At 44.6% G+C, this 18,171-nt stretch overlaps 1 protein-coding gene across 1 annotated transcript in view; it reads left to right on the forward strand.

Moving 5' to 3' along the window:
* The window catches only part of CDK15 (cyclin dependent kinase 15), a 265,773-nt gene that overhangs the window by 6,115 nt on the left and 241,487 nt on the right, over positions 1-18,171 (forward strand). The window contains exon 2 of the mRNA XM_069733568.1: positions 9,978-10,009. Coding sequence (XP_069589669.1) covers positions 9,978-10,009 — 32 coding nt within the window. The remainder of the gene's footprint in view (positions 1-9,977; positions 10,010-18,171) is intronic.

The raw sequence follows: 18,171 nt of genomic DNA on the forward strand, positions 1-18,171 counted from the left end.
GGAGGAGAACAGTGCATGCTGTGGACAAATATGGAGGAGAGCAGTGCATGCTGTGTTGGCAACTATGGAGGAGAATAGTGCATGCTGTGGACAACTATGGAGGAGAATAGTGAAAGCTGTGGACAACTATGGAGGAGAATAGTGCATGCTGTGGACAACTATGGAGGAGAACAGTTCATGCTGTGGACAACTATGGAGGAGAACAGTGTATGCTGTGGACAACCATGGAGGAGAACAGTGCATGCTGTGGACAACTATGGAGGAGAATAGTGAATGTTGTGGACAATTATGGAGGAGAATAGTGAATGCTGTGGACAACTATGGAGGAAAATAGTGCATGCTGTGGACAACTATGGAGGAGAACAGTGCATGCTGTGGACAACTATGGAGGAGAACAGTGCATGCTGTGGACAACTATGGAGGAGAACAGTGCATGCTGTGGACAACTATGGAGGAGAATAGTGCATGCTGTGGACAACTATGGAGGAGAATAGTGAATGCTGTGAACAACTATGGAGGAGAATAGTGAATGCTGTGGACAACTATGGAGGAGAATGGTGCATGCTGTGGACAACTATGGAGGAGAATAGTGCATGCTGTGGACAACTATGGAGGAGAATAGTGAATGCTGTGGACAACTATGGAGGAGAATAGTGAATGCTGTGGACAACTATGGAGGAGAATGGTGCATGCTGTGGACAACTATGGAGGAGAATAGTGAATGCTGTGGACAACTATGGAGGAGAATAGTGCATGCTGTGAACAACTATGGAGGAGAATAGTGCATGCTGTGGACAACTATGGAGGAGAATAGTGCATGCTGTTTACAACTATGGAGGAGAATAGTGCATGCTGTGGACAACTATGGAGGAGAATAGTGAATGCTGTGGACAACTATGGAGGAGAATAGTGCATGCTGTGGACAACTATGGAGGAGAATAGTGAATGCTGTGGACAACTATGGAGGAGAATAGTGCATGCTGTGGACAACTATGGAGGAGAATGGTGCATGCTGTGGACAACTATGGAGGAGAATAGTGCATGCTGTGGACAACTATGGAGGAGAATGGTGCATGCTGTGGACAACTATGGAGGAGAATGGTGCATGCTGTGGACAACTATGGAGGAGAATGGTGCATGCTGTGGACAACTATGGAGGAGAATAGTGCATGCTGTGGACAACTATGGAGGAGAATGGTGCATGCTGTGGACAACTATGGAGGAGAATAGTGCATGCTGTGGACAACTATGGAGGAGAATGGTGCATGCTGTGGACAACTATGGAGGAGAATGGTGCATGCTGTGGACAACTATGGAGGAGAATAGTGCATGCTGTGGACAACTATGGAAGAGAATGGTGCATGCTGTGGACAACTTTGGAGGAGAATGGTGCATGCTGTGGACAACTATGGAGGAGAATAGTGCATGCTGTGGACAACTATGGAGGAGAATGGTGCATGCTGTGGACAACTATGGAGGAGAATGGTGCATGCTGTGGACAACTATGGAGGAGAATAGTGAATGCTGTGGACAACTATGGAGGAGAATAGTGAATGCTGTGGACAACTATGGAGGAGAATAGTGAATGCTGTGGACAACTATGGAGGAGAACAGTGCATGCTGTGGACAACTATGGAGGAGAATAGTGAATGCTGTGGACAACTATGGAGGAGAATAGTGCATGCTGTGGACAACTATGGAGGAGAACAGTTCATGCTGTGGACAACTATGGAGGAGAGCAGTGCATGCTGTGGACAACTATGGAGGAGAATAGTGAATGCTGTGGACAACTATGGAGGAGAATAGTGCATGCTGTGGACAACTATGGAGGAGAACAGTTCATGCTGTGGACAACTATGGAGGAGAATAGTGAATGTTGTGGACAACTATGGAGGAGAATAGTGCATGCTGTGGACAACTATGGAGGAGAACAGTTCATGCTGTGGACAACTATGGAGGAGAACAGTTCATGCTGTGGACAACTATGGAGGAGAATAGTGAATGATGTGGACAACTATGGAGGAGAACAGTTCATGCTGTGGACAATTATGGAAGAGAATAGTGAATGCTGTGGACAACTATGGAGGAGAATAGTGAATGCTGTGGACAACTATGGAGGAGAATAGTGAAAGCTGTGGACAACTATGGAGGAGAATAGTGCATGCTGTGGACAACTATGGAGGAGAACAGTTCATGCTGTGGACAACTATGGAGGAGATCAGTGCATGCTGTGGACAACTATGGAGGAGAATAGTGAATGCTGTGGACAACTATGGAGGAGAACAGTGCATGCTGTGGATAACTATGGAGGAGAACAGTTCATGCTGTGGACAACTATGGAGGAGAATAGTGAATGCTGTGGACAACTATGGAGGAGAATAGTGCATGCTGTGGACAACTATGGAGGAGAACAGTTCATGCTGTGGACAACTATGGAGGAGAATAGTGAATGATGTGGACAACTATGGAGGAGAACAGTTCATGCTGTGGACAATTATGGAGGAGAATAGTGAATGTTGTGGACAACTATGGAGGAGAATAGTGAATGCTGTGGACAACTATGGAGGAGAATAGTGAATGCTGTGGACAACTATGGAGGAGAATAGTGCATGCTGTGGACAACTATGGAGGAAACAGTACATTCTGTGGACAACTATGGAGGAGAATAGTGCATGCTGTGGACAACTATGGAGGAGAATGGTGCATGCTGTGGACAACTATGGAGGAGAATAGTGCATGCTGTGGACAACTATGGAGGAGAACAGTGCATGCTGTGGACAAATATGGAGGAGAGCAGTGCATGCTGTGTTGGCAACTATGGAGGAGAATAGTGCATGCTGTGGACAACTATGGAGGAGAATAGTGAAAGCTGTGGACAACTATGGAGGAGAATAGTGCATGCTGTGGACAACTATGGAGGAGAACAGTTCATGCTGTGGACAACTATGGAGGAGAACAGTGTATGCTGTGGACAACCATGGAGGAGAACAGTGCATGCTGTGGACAACTATGGAGGAGAATAGTGAATGTTGTGGACAATTATGGAGGAGAATAGTGAATGCTGTGGACAACTATGGAGGAAAATAGTGCATGCTGTGGACAACTATGGAGGAGAACAGTGCATGCTGTGGACAACTATGGAGGAGAACAGTGCATGCTGTGGACAACTATGGAGGAGAACAGTGCATGCTGTGGACAACTATGGAGGAGAATAGTGCATGCTGTGGACAACTATGGAGGAGAATAGTGAATGCTGTGAACAACTATGGAGGAGAATAGTGAATGCTGTGGACAACTATGGAGGAGAATGGTGCATGCTGTGGACAACTATGGAGGAGAATAGTGCATGCTGTGGACAACTATGGAGGAGAATAGTGAATGCTGTGGACAACTATGGAGGAGAATAGTGAATGCTGTGGACAACTATGGAGGAGAATGGTGCATGCTGTGGACAACTATGGAGGAGAATAGTGAATGCTGTGGACAACTATGGAGGAGAATAGTGCATGCTGTGAACAACTATGGAGGAGAATAGTGCATGCTGTGGACAACTATGGAGGAGAATAGTGCATGCTGTTTACAACTATGGAGGAGAATAGTGCATGCTGTGGACAACTATGGAGGAGAATAGTGAATGCTGTGGACAACTATGGAGGAGAATAGTGCATGCTGTGGACAACTATGGAGGAGAATAGTGAATGCTGTGGACAACTATGGAGGAGAATAGTGCATGCTGTGGACAACTATGGAGGAGAATGGTGCATGCTGTGGACAACTATGGAGGAGAATAGTGCATGCTGTGGACAACTATGGAGGAGAATGGTGCATGCTGTGGACAACTATGGAGGAGAATGGTGCATGCTGTGGACAACTATGGAGGAGAATGGTGCATGCTGTGGACAACTATGGAGGAGAATAGTGCATGCTGTGGACAACTATGGAGGAGAATGGTGCATGCTGTGGACAACTATGGAGGAGAATAGTGCATGCTGTGGACAACTATGGAGGAGAATGGTGCATGCTGTGGACAACTATGGAGGAGAATGGTGCATGCTGTGGACAACTATGGAGGAGAATAGTGCATGCTGTGGACAACTATGGAAGAGAATGGTGCATGCTGTGGACAACTTTGGAGGAGAATGGTGCATGCTGTGGACAACTATGGAGGAGAATAGTGCATGCTGTGGACAACTATGGAGGAGAATGGTGCATGCTGTGGACAACTATGGAGGAGAATGGTGCATGCTGTGGACAACTATGGAGGAGAATGGTGCATGCTGTGGACAACTATGGAGGAGAATGGTGCATGCTGTGGACATTCAGTCCAAATGAAAAAAACAGCCCAAAGGAATAATTATCCGAGTGCTGTCAGGTTTCTTTCACAGACAACACTCGAGCTGAAGAGGTGCATGACTGTACACCCTACACCTAAGGTACTGCAACTTTTCTGTCCTGGTTAAGGATAATCTACAGCGTACCACATTAAGTTCTCCATCTTCTCCACACCTGTGATAAGATTTTCTCACGCGACAGAATGGGATCACAGTGAGATGACACTCGGATCACAGAGTTTGTGGGTCCATCGCTGCGGTCTCCACTGCACAAGCGCTGCACCTGTATGGCTGCATATACATCTTTGGATGATAAAGGGGGAAGTCGATGGGGGATAACCATAAATGAATAGGCTGCGGGTATCAAATTGGCAGCTCTGGTCAACTTCCGCCGCAGGTTTACTCTGCCATGTGTGGATGAGATGCCATAAAATGTCATCCAAGATGCCAGGTACTGTAATATGCCGCAGATTCTGCATTTGCAAAGTCTTCTGCGTATTCATCCATTGGCATGATCTCTAAATTTGCAGCTTGTTTGTGCCTGTCTGTTCATTACGACAATAGATATTAACATATATTCTGTCGTTAAACTAATGGCTAGATAAGATTATCTTTTCCCACACACAGTTCTTCTTTTTGAAAGTTTGTGTCGGTTTAGATTAACGATTTTTAACAGATGAATAACACAAAAATCTCTACATATATACTGTACAGACGATAAAACTGTGTTTTGACATAGTTGGATTTGATATGTAGACACAATGTTCATTTAATTTGTTTAAAATATTTATTCATTTAATTAAAAAAATCACAGAGTAGTAGGGCAGTGTCCACTCCATGCTATTTTTTATAAGCAAAGTACATTTTCTAATTATTTTACTCTTAGTTTATTACGTAAAAAGATTATGACACTGTAAAGCAGGCAGATGGGTTCATCTGGCAATTAATTTTTTTTTTAAAGCTTACCTAACATACATTTGTTTGTTGTTTTCTAAGATAAAATTGCCACAATTGTAAAAGAAAAATATTCCCCAAAAATAAAAACAGAACAATGGTATCAACAATTTTTCTGCTTCTGTTGCCCTGGGTATAAAGCTGAGTTAGGCCCCTTTCACATGTCCATGTCTCCAGTACGTGCGGTGACAGTTTTCACACATACCGGAGACACTGACACACGTAGATCCATTCAAATGAATGGGTCTATACACATGTCAGTGTGTTTCCATGGACCGTGTGTCCATGGGCACAACACGCTGACATGTGCGTTTTTTGCCGTAATAACGGACGGCAAAACGTCCCGCACACGTGCACATGGAGAACACACTTTGATGTCCTCTGTGTGACATGGACGACACAGTAAGCGCTGTTACCCGGTGTCTGGTGCTGAAGCCGGCTGTCATCGTTCTCCCCTGCTCTGCCGGCGAGCAGATGAGAATGATGAGCATTAAATTACGGTAAAGTCTGAATGGCAGCAGGTGGTGGCTTTTGGGACTGTTACCCTCATCATCCGACACTTGCTGTCGCTAATAACAGTGACAGTAGGTGCAGAGGATGGGGTATTTCACAGCCGCCGGCTGCGATAGTTCGGAAATAAATGAATGAAAACCCGGCGTGGGTTCCCCCCTATTTTATTAACCAACCAGACAAAACTCACAGCTGGGGGCTGCAACCCTCAGCTGTCAGCTTCTGCAAGGCTGGTTATCAAGAATAGAGGGGTCCCCTTGTTGTTGTTTTTTAATTATTTAATTAAATAATTAAAAAAAAAAACTGTGTGGTGTCCCCCCCATTTTTGACAACCAGCCTTGCTAAAGCTTACAGCTGAGGGCTGCTATTCTCAGACTGGTAAGGGGCCATCGATATAGGCCCCCAGCCTAAAAACAGCAGCCTGCAGCTGCCCAGAAAAGGCGCATCTATTAAATGGGTCTTTTCTGGCGCTTTGCCCAGCTCTTCCCACTTGCCCTGTAGCGATGGCAAGTGGGGTAATCTTTGTGGGGTTGATGTCACCTTTCAGGTGACATCAAGCCTACGGCTTAGTGATGGAGAGGCATCTATAAAACACCTATCCAGAGAGCGCAGCATCATTCACCAGCGGTGATATCATCACGGCTGGCTTGAACTGAGGTGACCTCTGGACCTTGGGAAAAACCCGGTGATGATGTCACCACTGGTGAATAATGCTGCGCTCTCTGCAGCTCATTCACCAATGCTTTTCTGCCGGGACGGTCGCATATTGGCATCGTCCTGGTTGAAAAGTATTTAGCCCCAGACTTGGTGCTGTATTGTTGGTTTATTTTATTTTTATTACAGGAGAACGAGGGCGTCGCATGGATTGGGAGAAATAATACAATGGGAAAACTGTGTTGTGTTTTATTTAATTAAAAGGCTTTATTCTGGCTGTGTCTTTATTTAAACTGTAACAACTATAGGATTAGTATTGAATAGGTGCCTTTCAGGTGACATCAACCCCACAAATATTACCCCATTTGCCACCGCTACAGGGCAAGTGGGAAGAGCCAGGCAAAGGCTCTAATAAATGTACCATTTCTGGGCAGCTGCGGGCTGCTGTTTTTAGGCTGTGGGGCCTATATCAGTGGCCCTTTATCAGTCAGGTTTTTCATTAATTTATTTCCGAAAGATCGCAGCCGGCAGCTATGGAATAACCCCATCCTCAGCACCTACTGTCACTGTTATTAGCGACAGCAGGTGTCGGATGATGTGGGTAACAGTCCCAAAAGCCACTACCTGCTGTCATTCAGACTTTAATTTAATGCTCATCATTCTCCTCTGCTCGCCGGCAGAGCAGGGAAAAATTATGACAGCCGGCTTCAGCACCAGCCGCTGTGGAACAGCGCTTACTGTAGCGCTTCTTCCCCAGTGGCTGTCCGTGTGGTACTGATGCGGCACATGGGTGGCACACATGTGCCACACGTAGTACACACGGACACGGATATCTCCGGTACCGGAAATATACGGACGTGTGAAACCGGCCTAAAATAGCACAGATCATCAACCTATATATAGTCAATCAACACTTATTAATGGGCCAAGATTGGCCTGTCCAAATGCTTTGTTACTGGTCAGACCAGTTCCAGACCATCCTCTCATTAGTTGGCACTTTCATGACTCCTTCAGCAACAAGGGATTTTTTTTCTGGTCTCTTTTTCTATGCTCACCCCTGAAAGATTGGTGGTGGTCTGATCACTGACACCCCCTCCAATCAGTTGTTTGAAGAGGTTGCAACACTTACAAGAGCAAAACAGCCTTTTTAACCTTTACAGCAACTGCAGGCTGGATAGTACTTGCCTTCACTGTTTTATACTTGGTGACCCTTCAAGGTATTTCTGCATCGTTCTTTTCACTTTGATGGAGCCGGGGCACAGCCTCTTTAAACACAGGATTGATGGGGGAGCTGATAATTTGACCTCCAATAATCTAATATTGATGGCTTATGCAAAGGATAAGCTATGAATTTTTAAGTCTAAATATTCCTTTTAATTCAATGTTAAAACGTCCCTTGTGATTTATTATTAAGCAGGCTCCATTATTATCCAATAAGAGTGTTTACAAAAAAAATGGAGAACCTCCACTAATTGCCAAAATTGAGAATGGAACATAAGTTTGTTTAATTTTTACTGTAAGTGTCCAAAACTTCACATAGACTGGCAGAGTGAACTACATTGAATTCAGTTGTATGCAGAGCTTGAATTCTGACATTTTGGGCTTGATGCCACCATGTCTAGTTGTTTTTAAAACCAAAGTCCAATTGTATCTTGTCTGAAAGAGTAATAGAAAGCAATCAAATGGCTTTCAACAAATTTATTCTAAATAAAGATACAAACTGAGAGTTTGAGCTGACTGGATACAGCTATAAAGTAGTTGTTTTTTTCTCATCTCTTCCCTTGGGCAGGGGGTTTAGGTGGGTGGCTTTTTGGGGAAGGAGGGGCATCTGGTAACTATAATAATAGTCGTCTTCTGGTCTCTCTCTTGCCTAGTATTATAGTGAATATTCTTGTGAAATAAAAAAAATCAAATGAAGTTGTGTTCATGAGACAATTCAAATGAGTTGTCAAGGCTTATGTAACAAACATTAATAAATAGGAGGATTCTTACAATATGAGAAAAAAAACGTATTCTTACTTACAACTGCAAACATTGAAATGTGTTTTGACACCCTATATTAAGAGGACTGGAACCCCACTTAAAGGGCCACTGTCACCCCCTCCAGCCGTTATAAACTAAAAGAACCACCCTGTGCAGCAGTAATGCTGCATTCTAACAAGGTGGCTCTTTTAGTTTTTGGTGCATTTATTCCCAAAATAAAGCGTTTTAAAACTTCTCCAAAATACCTGTCTTTATCCAGGGAAGCAGGTCCTCACCCCCCTTGCTTGAAACACCACACTGCCGTCACTCAAATCTTCAGGAGCGCCGGTCACCACCCCATCCGCACTGTTTTCGCATGAAATCCGGCGCCTGCGCTGTGTAGTACTGTCTGGCGCAGGCGCAGTGAGCTCTGGCCATCTGACATCACAGCCAGGCTTGCAGACTGCGCCTGTGCGGCCGCCCTGCCTATGAATCCCAGCCCCGCACTGTGCATAATGCATAACACACTGCGGGGCTGGGATTTCCAAGGTGGGTGGCCGCACTGGCCGCACAGGCGCAGTCTGCAAGCCTGGCTGGGACGTCAGCAGGGACTGGAGTAGGATTTGTGGTGAGGCACATACCGTGGTGTACGCCACTCATGTGACGCTCCTGCTTGATGAAGAGACGTGTACCGCTTCATGAATTAGGAGCTTCTGACTCCAGATTAAGAACGGCGTAAACAATGACCATCTTGATGAATCGGGCCTTATGTCTTCCATTTTTATCTGTTTACAATGGATCCCTATAGAATTTGATGACCAAGTCTGATCTGCAAAAAGGACGAATATAAGACTTGTTATGAAGATCATTGATTGGACTCAGTTTTTAAAATGGATGTGTGTATGGATCAATGAAACTCTATGGGTCCATGTGCTATTCATTGTAAGAATCATAGATCACACTGATATGTGAATGTAGCCTGAAAGCCCAAGCTCACTGTGCCCATGCCAAGGTACAATGTAGACTGGTCCTGCTTACACTGACATAAAAAATATATTTCATTTAATTCTAAAACAAAATTAGATGGAGGGGAATAGGAATTCTAGTTCTTGTTTAGAGACAGAAAACAATCCAAAAAGTAGTTTTTAGCATTGCTGCAGTGTTTGACTAATCCAGCAAGGCAATTAATCTTTTTGTTAAATGTTGTTTTCTAGCCAATTATATGGGATTACAACTTTAATGCACATTGTGGATATAAAGCTTTGCATAAATTAAACTGAAAGATCAGAAGAAATCTATTAAAAGAGTCGTACTCCTGATAAGACAAATAAGCCTTCTGTCTCCTCCTCGGGCTCTGCTATTCTCAGTGCTATTTCCATGACAACCATAATAATAATACAGTTATGTAAAAGGAAGATGGAATGCAAAGTACATTGTCAGAAAGTATCGCTCGTTTAGCTTCCCTGGATGATACATGTTTCATTAAGGCAATTTTAATAGATACAGCTTTGTTTAATATGTTGGAGATGAGCATTTTCTAATTCAGAAATGTTATTCTTTTAACAGGTTTGAAACAAAAACATACAGGCTATGAAGAGGTAAGAATAAAACCATGTCAATCACAATGCATAATTACAATATTTCGGATAGACCCCTGGGAAAGAATAAGGCTATGTTCTTTCTGGTGTCATGGCTTCCGTTGATAACAGTTGTGGCACTGCAAGATCTGTCGTAGAATCCAAACCGTATCTTATAAGGAACAGGTCGCCACCAGAGGTGGTGAGTTCTCCTTCAATGGAAGTCTTCAAACAGAGGCTGGACAGGCATCTGTCTGAGATGGTTTAGTGAATCTAGCATTGAGCAGGGGGCTGGACACGATGACAATGGAGGTGCCTTTCAACTTTAGCAATCTATGATTCTATGATAAGGAAGGTCATCGAAGTTTTCTATGGTTTTACTGCAATTGACAAAAAAACTATAGTGGAATCTCAGAACAACAGTGTTCAAAAGGCAGTGTGAAAAAAGCCTTTTTATATCTCATTATTTTCTTTTTTGGATTGTTTACTGACTTTTCTAGACCAAGCATGTTGATAAAGATATAACATTTATACAAAAAGACTAAAAAAGTCAAATATAAAGCACAAATCAATTATGACATCATGTTGATGTACTGTATACTGCACATACACATGTGTATATATACACACATACTCATGTAGTGTATATACACGCACATTGCACATAAACGTGTACATAGACACACTGCACATATGGTACATACCAGACTAACCTAAACATATGAAATTAGATCATTCCCAACAATAATACAATGCAGTGCTTGTATTACCTTTACATACATTAATATCATGCACAAGAAGAAAAGTATTGTAAAAATTATCTTTTCAGTTGGCAGCAGAAAAGAAAGAAAAGGTCTAAAAGTATAATTTGTAAATTACAGATATGGGGTGAGATATACTATCCTGAATGTTCCAGAATTCTGGCACAATTGGCACAGGTGTTTACACTCTTTTTGCACCTCATTTGACAATGGGTGTGTTTTAAGTGGAAAAAGAAATTACATATTGGAATAGTCGCTGAGTTAAAGCACCACTCCAGCATTTTTTTTTCATTGCAACACTGGACTGGTGCTACTAATATAAGGCCCCTGCACTTAGTCTTATACTTGCCCCTTGCCATCTTTTGCTGTTATCTGGGCCACTCCGGTGTTCAGCAGATTGTGACCTGCCGGATTGTTCCAGTATCTTGACGGAGCGAGACGGAAATCACTTTTCATTGCAAATCTATGAGAGCCTTGTTCTGTCTCTCATAGACTTGCGCTGAAAGCTTGTGACTTACCTCTGAGGCACCTTCTCACACATCCCACTCAACTCTCCATACTGTGTCTGCACCCATCCCATCACCTTCGTTCCATATAAAGTCTTCCCCTCCCTCCTTATACTGTGTCCTCATACATTCCCCTCTCACTACTACTATACTGTGTCTGCACCCATCCCCTTCCTCGCTCCCCATACTGTGTCCGCATTCACTCACCCCTTCACTCCCCATACTGCATTCGCACCCATCCTCCTCATTCTGTGTCCTCACCATACCCCCACTCATTATACTGTATCTGCACCCATCCCCCATTCACCAAACTGTGTCTGCATCCATCCACACATACCTTTTCCTCATACGTGCCCCCCATCTCCACCTTGCTCCTCATATTGCATTTTGAAGTTTCGCTCTTTCCTCATGTTGTGTTTGCACCTGTTCCATCCTTGCTCCCCAAACTGTGTCCTGAAATGTTACTCCCCTCCCCACTGCATTACAATAATCTTTGGTGTGTTCAGCTCCGACGCATTTGATCACTGGCTCAGAGAACGTTCAACTCCCAGTCCGGTAGGCGGCAAAATGCAGTCACCAGGGAGAAACCTCGGACCGCCCCAACAGGTGGCCTGACTGCGACCCCCTGTCGGATGCACCTGGGACATATGCCCCATCTGCACCCCCTAGATACTTCTTTGGTAGCACCACTCAAATGCTGCAATAAGAAAACAATGCAGGTGTGCTTTAAAATGTGACACTATGCACAAAAACAGCTCCTAAATGTTCTCACAAAATATTGGTGTCAAGTAACTCAACTTATAGGTGGTGTAAAGTTAGACAAAAGTCTAGGGACTCCAAGTCTATCGTTCAGCATGATATGCTGAGAGTCAAAGAACTCAGATTTAGTGGTCTCTGAAGAAGAACAGTCTTACAAAAACAACTTTATGGAAATCATGTAATGCTAAGGATAGAAACGTGACGTATGCTGAAATGTACAATACATTTTCCTCATCCTTTATACTGTGCTGGTGATGAATGAAGAAGCTGAATCTGTTTGTCCCTTTGTAAACATTTCACAACCAACTAAATGGCTTTCAAGATTTCAAGACTTCCAGTTCCCAATGTATTTGTACAAGTTTAAAATGGAGAACATTTTATTTATTTTATTTGCTTACATAGCACCGGCATAATATGTACAGGGGCACCGATCAGTTTTGGACTACTGATTGCTTTGTTCTCCTGGACAGAAGCTGCCTGCAGAGATGTCTGTCGGCTGTTTTCTCATACTCATAGTTTCTCATAGTCGGCGAGTGTTCCTTTGTATGGAAGAGATGGCAGAGATAGCTGTCGGCAGAACAACTGGCCGAAGCCAATCTAATGGCCGACAGTCATCTGATGTGCATGGCCAGCTTTATAGGTGGGGGGGAGCCAGAAAAGTCCTAGTGACTACACTTGTTAGGCTAGGTTCACATTGTGTTAGTTGGTGTCCGCTGACGGAATCCGTTACATAGCAACACTAATGCTATGTAACGGATCCGTTAGCGCACCCATTGACCGCAATTATGTAGCGCATCGCTAACGCATGCCATTATTAGCATGCGTTAGTGATGTGCCGTTATTTTGTGACAGACCCTCGAACGCTGTCTGCAGCGTTTTTGGGTCCGTTCCCGCTAGCGCAATCGCATAACGCGATCTTTTTTGGCAATTGCGTTAACGCAGTCCGTTAGCGTATGAGCTAAACGGACTGCTCTAATGTAATGTGAACCTAGCCTTAGGCGAAGTGGGATCTCACAACCCTTCTCGGCCCTCCTCACTGTGAAAGAGTAAAATCTCAGGCGATCTCGCTTTTTGCACTAACCCAGGAGTGCCAGATACTTTACTATGCTAAGACTAAGTACTAAGGTAATATCATTGGCGCGGTTACCATCGAGTGACAGCTTAGTCCAGTGCCCTGCCGTACAAGATCTCACGCTTTCACAGAGAGGAGGGACACAAGCGGTTTTGGGATCCCATTCTGCATACGGGTCGCTATAACCCAGACGTTGGCACATGAATGTTAATACAATGTGAGGGGACATTAGGAACACTTAAGACCTTATTTGTTAATAGATGTTATTTAGAAAATTCATCAGTCGGAGGCTGCCCGCTGTTGTCAGTAAATGAAAAGGGCAGCCCCAGTCTGGTGATAGGTACTCTTAAAGCAAATGCAGCCTCATCTATATTTTCATGGGGTTGTGTTAATATTTACCTTTCTAATAGTTTTGCTGGCAGCAGTACACGGTATCGCAGTATCTCAATCAATTCAATAAGACAGCGCTATGATAGCTTGCATTTCCGCTACAGAGTACAATGAAGGCAACTACCACATTGCAGAACAGATTTAAACATTAAACGGGTTGTCCAAGTGGTAAACTCTGAAAGGGGTTGTCCACTACTTCGACAACCCCTTTTCTGATCCATCATGACTGAACCTTAGTGCATAAAGCAAGGTCCATAAAGACATGGTTATGGGAGTTTAGTGTGGAAGAATTGACCGGCCGCACAAAGCCCTGAGCTAAACTCCATCCAGCACCTTTGGGATGACCTAGATCAGAGTTTGTGTGAGCCTGGGCCTTTCATCCAACATCAGTTTCTGACCTCACAAATTGTGTTCTGGACAAATGAACAAAAATTCCCACATGCTCCAAAATCTTGTGGAAATTCTTGTAGAGAAATACAAGCTGTTTTAGCTGCAAAAAAATCAGCTCCATGGCAATGCCTATTGATTTAGAATGGGAAGTCATAAAATCTTCTGTAGGTGTCATTTGAAGGATTCCTAGTACTTTTCTTCATATAGTGTAGCTACAAAATAAGGATTCATGAAATATAAAGTCTTGAATCTCTGGGTATGATTGAAAAGCTAAGAGAAATGAATGCAGAATACAGGGAAAATCAATAAAAAATGTACAATTGATTTAGATCTCATTAAAAAGGTACATAGTAAAACTGAGTGGATAAGAAGTAACAAATGCCACAATACATAGACACATGAAATAAATAGTGGGTGAGCCAAAGAAAGAATATGTATATATAGATAACAAATGCCAAAGATTGTATAAAGCATTGTACGTCTAAGGAAACCTGAATGGAAGGTGTACATATATACAGTTAGGTCCATATATATTTGGACAGAGACAACATTTTTCTAATTTTGGTTATAGACATTACCACAATGAATTTTAAATAAAACAATTCGGATGCAGTTGAAGTTCAGACTTTCAGCTTTCATTTGAGGGTATCCACATTAAAATTGGATGAAGGGTTTAGGAGTTTCAGCTCCTTAACATGTGCCACCCTGTTTTTAAAGGGACCAAAAGTAATTGGACAATTGACTCCAAGGCTATTTCATGGACAGGTGTGGGCAATCCCTTCATTATGTCATTCTCAATTAAGCAGATAAAAGGCCTGGAGTTGATTTGAGGTGTAGTGCTTGCATTTGGAAGGTTTTGCTGTGAAGTAAACATGCGGTCAAAGGAGCTCTCCATGCAGGGGAAACAAGCCATCCTTAAACTGCGAAAAAAAAAAAAAACATCCGAGAAATTGCTACAATATTAGGAGTGGCAAAATCTACAGTTTGGTACATCCTGAGAAAGAAAGAAAGCACTGGTGAACTCATCAGTGCAAAAAGACCTGGGTGCCAACGGAAGACAACAGTGGTGGATGATGGCAGGATACGTGCGCAGCGGCAAATTTTAGGCCACGCCTCTGACCACACCCATTTCACAACTAATCACACCCATATCCAAGTCCTAACCACACCCATTTAGCACTGCTAATCACACTGTTTCATATACAATAATTAAAACCAAAAAAATATGGCCACGCAGTGCTCCATACTGTATAATGGCTACGCAGTGCTCCACATACTGTATAATGGCCCTACATGATGCTCCATACTGTATAATGGCCGCACATGATGCTCAATACTGTATAATGGCCCCACATGATGCTCCATACTGTATAATGGCCCCACATGATGCTCAATACTGTATAATGACCGCGCATGATGCTCCATACTGTATAATGACTTCACATGATGCTCCATACTGTATAATGACCTCACATGATGCTCCATACTGTATAATAACCTCACATGATGCTACATACTGTATAATGACCACACATGATGCTCCATACTGTATAATGGCCCCACATGATGCTGCATACTGTACAATGGCCCCACATGATGCTCAATACTGTATAATGACCGCACATGATGCTCCATACTGTATAATGACCTCACATGATGCTCCATACTGTATAATGACCACACATGATGCTCCATACTGTATAATGACCGCACATGATGCTCAATACTGTATAATGACCTCACATGATGCTCCATACTGTATAATGACCTCACATGATGCTCCATACTGTATCATGGCCACACTCCACACATGATGCTCCATACTGTATAATGACCGCACATGATGCTCAATACTGTATAATGACTGCACATGATGCTCCATACTTTATAATGGCCTCACATGATGCTCCATATTGTATAATGGCCATGGCTCATATCCCCCCCCTCCTCCTGTATGCATGGCTCATAATTCCCCCCCTCCCGTATGCATGGCTGATGGCTCATAATTCCCCCCCCTGTATGCATGGCTGATGGCTCATAATTCCCCCCCCTGTATGCATGGCTGATGGCTCATAATTCCCCCCCCCCCATATGCATGGCTGATGGCTCATAATTCCCCCCCTGTATGCATGGCTGATGGCTAATAATTCCCCCCCCCCTGTATGCATGGCTGATGGCTCATAATTCCCCCCCCCCTGTATGCATGGCTGATGGGTCATAATTCCCCCCCCTGTATGCATGGCTGATGGCTCATAATTCCCCCCCCTGTATGCATGGCTGATGGCTCATAATTCCCCCCCCTATGCATGGCTGATGGCTCATAATTCCCCCCCCTGTATGCATGGCTGATGGCTCATAATCCCCCCCTGTATGCATGGCTGATGGCTCATAATCCCCCCCCCATATGCATGGCTGATGGCTCATAATTCCCCCCCCCCTCCCTCCCTATGCATGGCTGATGGCTCATAATTCCCCCCCCTCCCTCCCTATGCATGGTTGATGGCTCATAATTCCCCCCCTCCCTCCCTATGCATGGCTGATGGCTCATAATTCCCCCCCCTCCCTCCCTATGCATGGCTGATGGCTCATAATTCCCCCCCCTCTGTATCTCTGTATGCATGGCTGATGGCTCATAATCCCCCCCCTCTGTATGCATGGCTGATGGCTCATAATCCCCCCCCTTGTATGCATGGCTGATGGCTCATAATTCCCCCCCCTCCCTCCCTATGCATGGCTGATGGCTCATAATTCCCCCCCTCCCTCCCTATGCATGGTTGATGGCTCATAATTCCCCCACCCTCCCTCCCTATGCATGGCTGATGGCTCATAATTCCCCCCCTCTCTCCCTATGCATGGCTGATGGCTCATAATTTCCCCCCCTCCCTCCCTATTCATGGCTGATGGCTCATAATTCCCCCCCCCCCTCCCTATGCATGGCTGATGGCTCATAATTCCCCCCCCTCCCTATCCCTCCCTCTGCATGGCTCATCTCTCCACCCCCTCCCCCGCTCCATCTCCCGGGCCATCTTGCATGGCGCGGGTGGCTTACCATCCTCCCCCCGCCCCCCCATCCCTCATACTCACTTGTCAGCTGCCTGTCCCACACGCCGCGCCGACATCCCTCCGGCTCTGTCCAGCCGCAGCGCCTTCTTCCTGAGTGAGCGGCCATGTGGTACCGCTAATTAAGGTCATGAATATGCACATATTCATGACCTTAATTAGCGGTACCACATGACCGCTCACTCAGGACGCGCTACAGACGCTGAGACCAGGCATCGCTGGAGCAGGTGAGTATCGTCTTCAAGGAGGGTGGGTGGGACTCAGAGGCGGGGGGACTCGGAGACTTGGAGGTGGGGGGACTTGGAGGTGGGGGGGGACTCGGAGGCGGGGGGGCGGGGCCGTCGGTCGCGTCTTTGACCCGGGACTTATTAAAAAAAAAAAACACCTTGCTCAGGTGCCGCCCCCCGCAATGTCACCGCCCTAGGCACGTGCCCTCGCGTGCCTAGTGGCAAATACGGCCCTGCTCATAAGCATCAAGAATAAGAAGGCTAGACTGGACTTTGCTAAAAAAAATCTAAAAAAGCCAGTACAGTTCTGGAAGAACATTCTTTGGACAGATGAAACCAAGATCAACCTCTACCAGTATGATGGAAAGGGAAAAGTATGGCGAAGGCGTGGTACAGCTCATCATCCAAAGCATACCACATCATCTGTAAATCACGGCGGAGGCAGTGTGATGGCTTGGGCATGCATGGCTGCCAGTGGCACTGGGTCACTAGTGTTTATTGATGATGTGACACAGGACAGAAGCAGCTGAATGAATTCTGAGGTATTCAGAGACATACTGTGTGCTCAGATCCAGCCAAATGCTGCCAAACTGATTGGTCGTCATTTCATACTACAGATGGACAATGACCCAAAACATAAAGCCAAAGCAACCCAGGAGTTTATTAAAGCAAAGAAGTGGAATATTCTTGAATGGCCAAGTCAGTTACCTGATCTCAACCCAATTGAGTATGCATTTCACTTGTTAAAGACTAAACTACAGAGAAAGGCCCACAAACAAACAGCAACTGAAAACCACCGCAGTGAAGGCCTGGCAGAGCATCAAAAAAGGAGGAAACACAGCGTCTGGTGATGTCCATGAGTTCAAGACTTCAGGCAGTCATTGCCAGCAAAGGGTTTTCAACCAAGTGCTAAAAATGAACATTTTATTTAAAATTATTGAATCTGTCCAATTACTTTCGGTCCCATTAAAAACAGGGTGGCACATGTTCAGGAGCTGAAACTCCTAAACCCTTCATC

The sequence above is a fragment of the Ranitomeya imitator genome, chromosome 7, assembly GCF_032444005.1.
Source record: "Ranitomeya imitator isolate aRanImi1 chromosome 7, aRanImi1.pri, whole genome shotgun sequence".
NCBI lineage: Eukaryota > Metazoa > Chordata > Amphibia > Anura > Dendrobatidae > Ranitomeya > Ranitomeya imitator.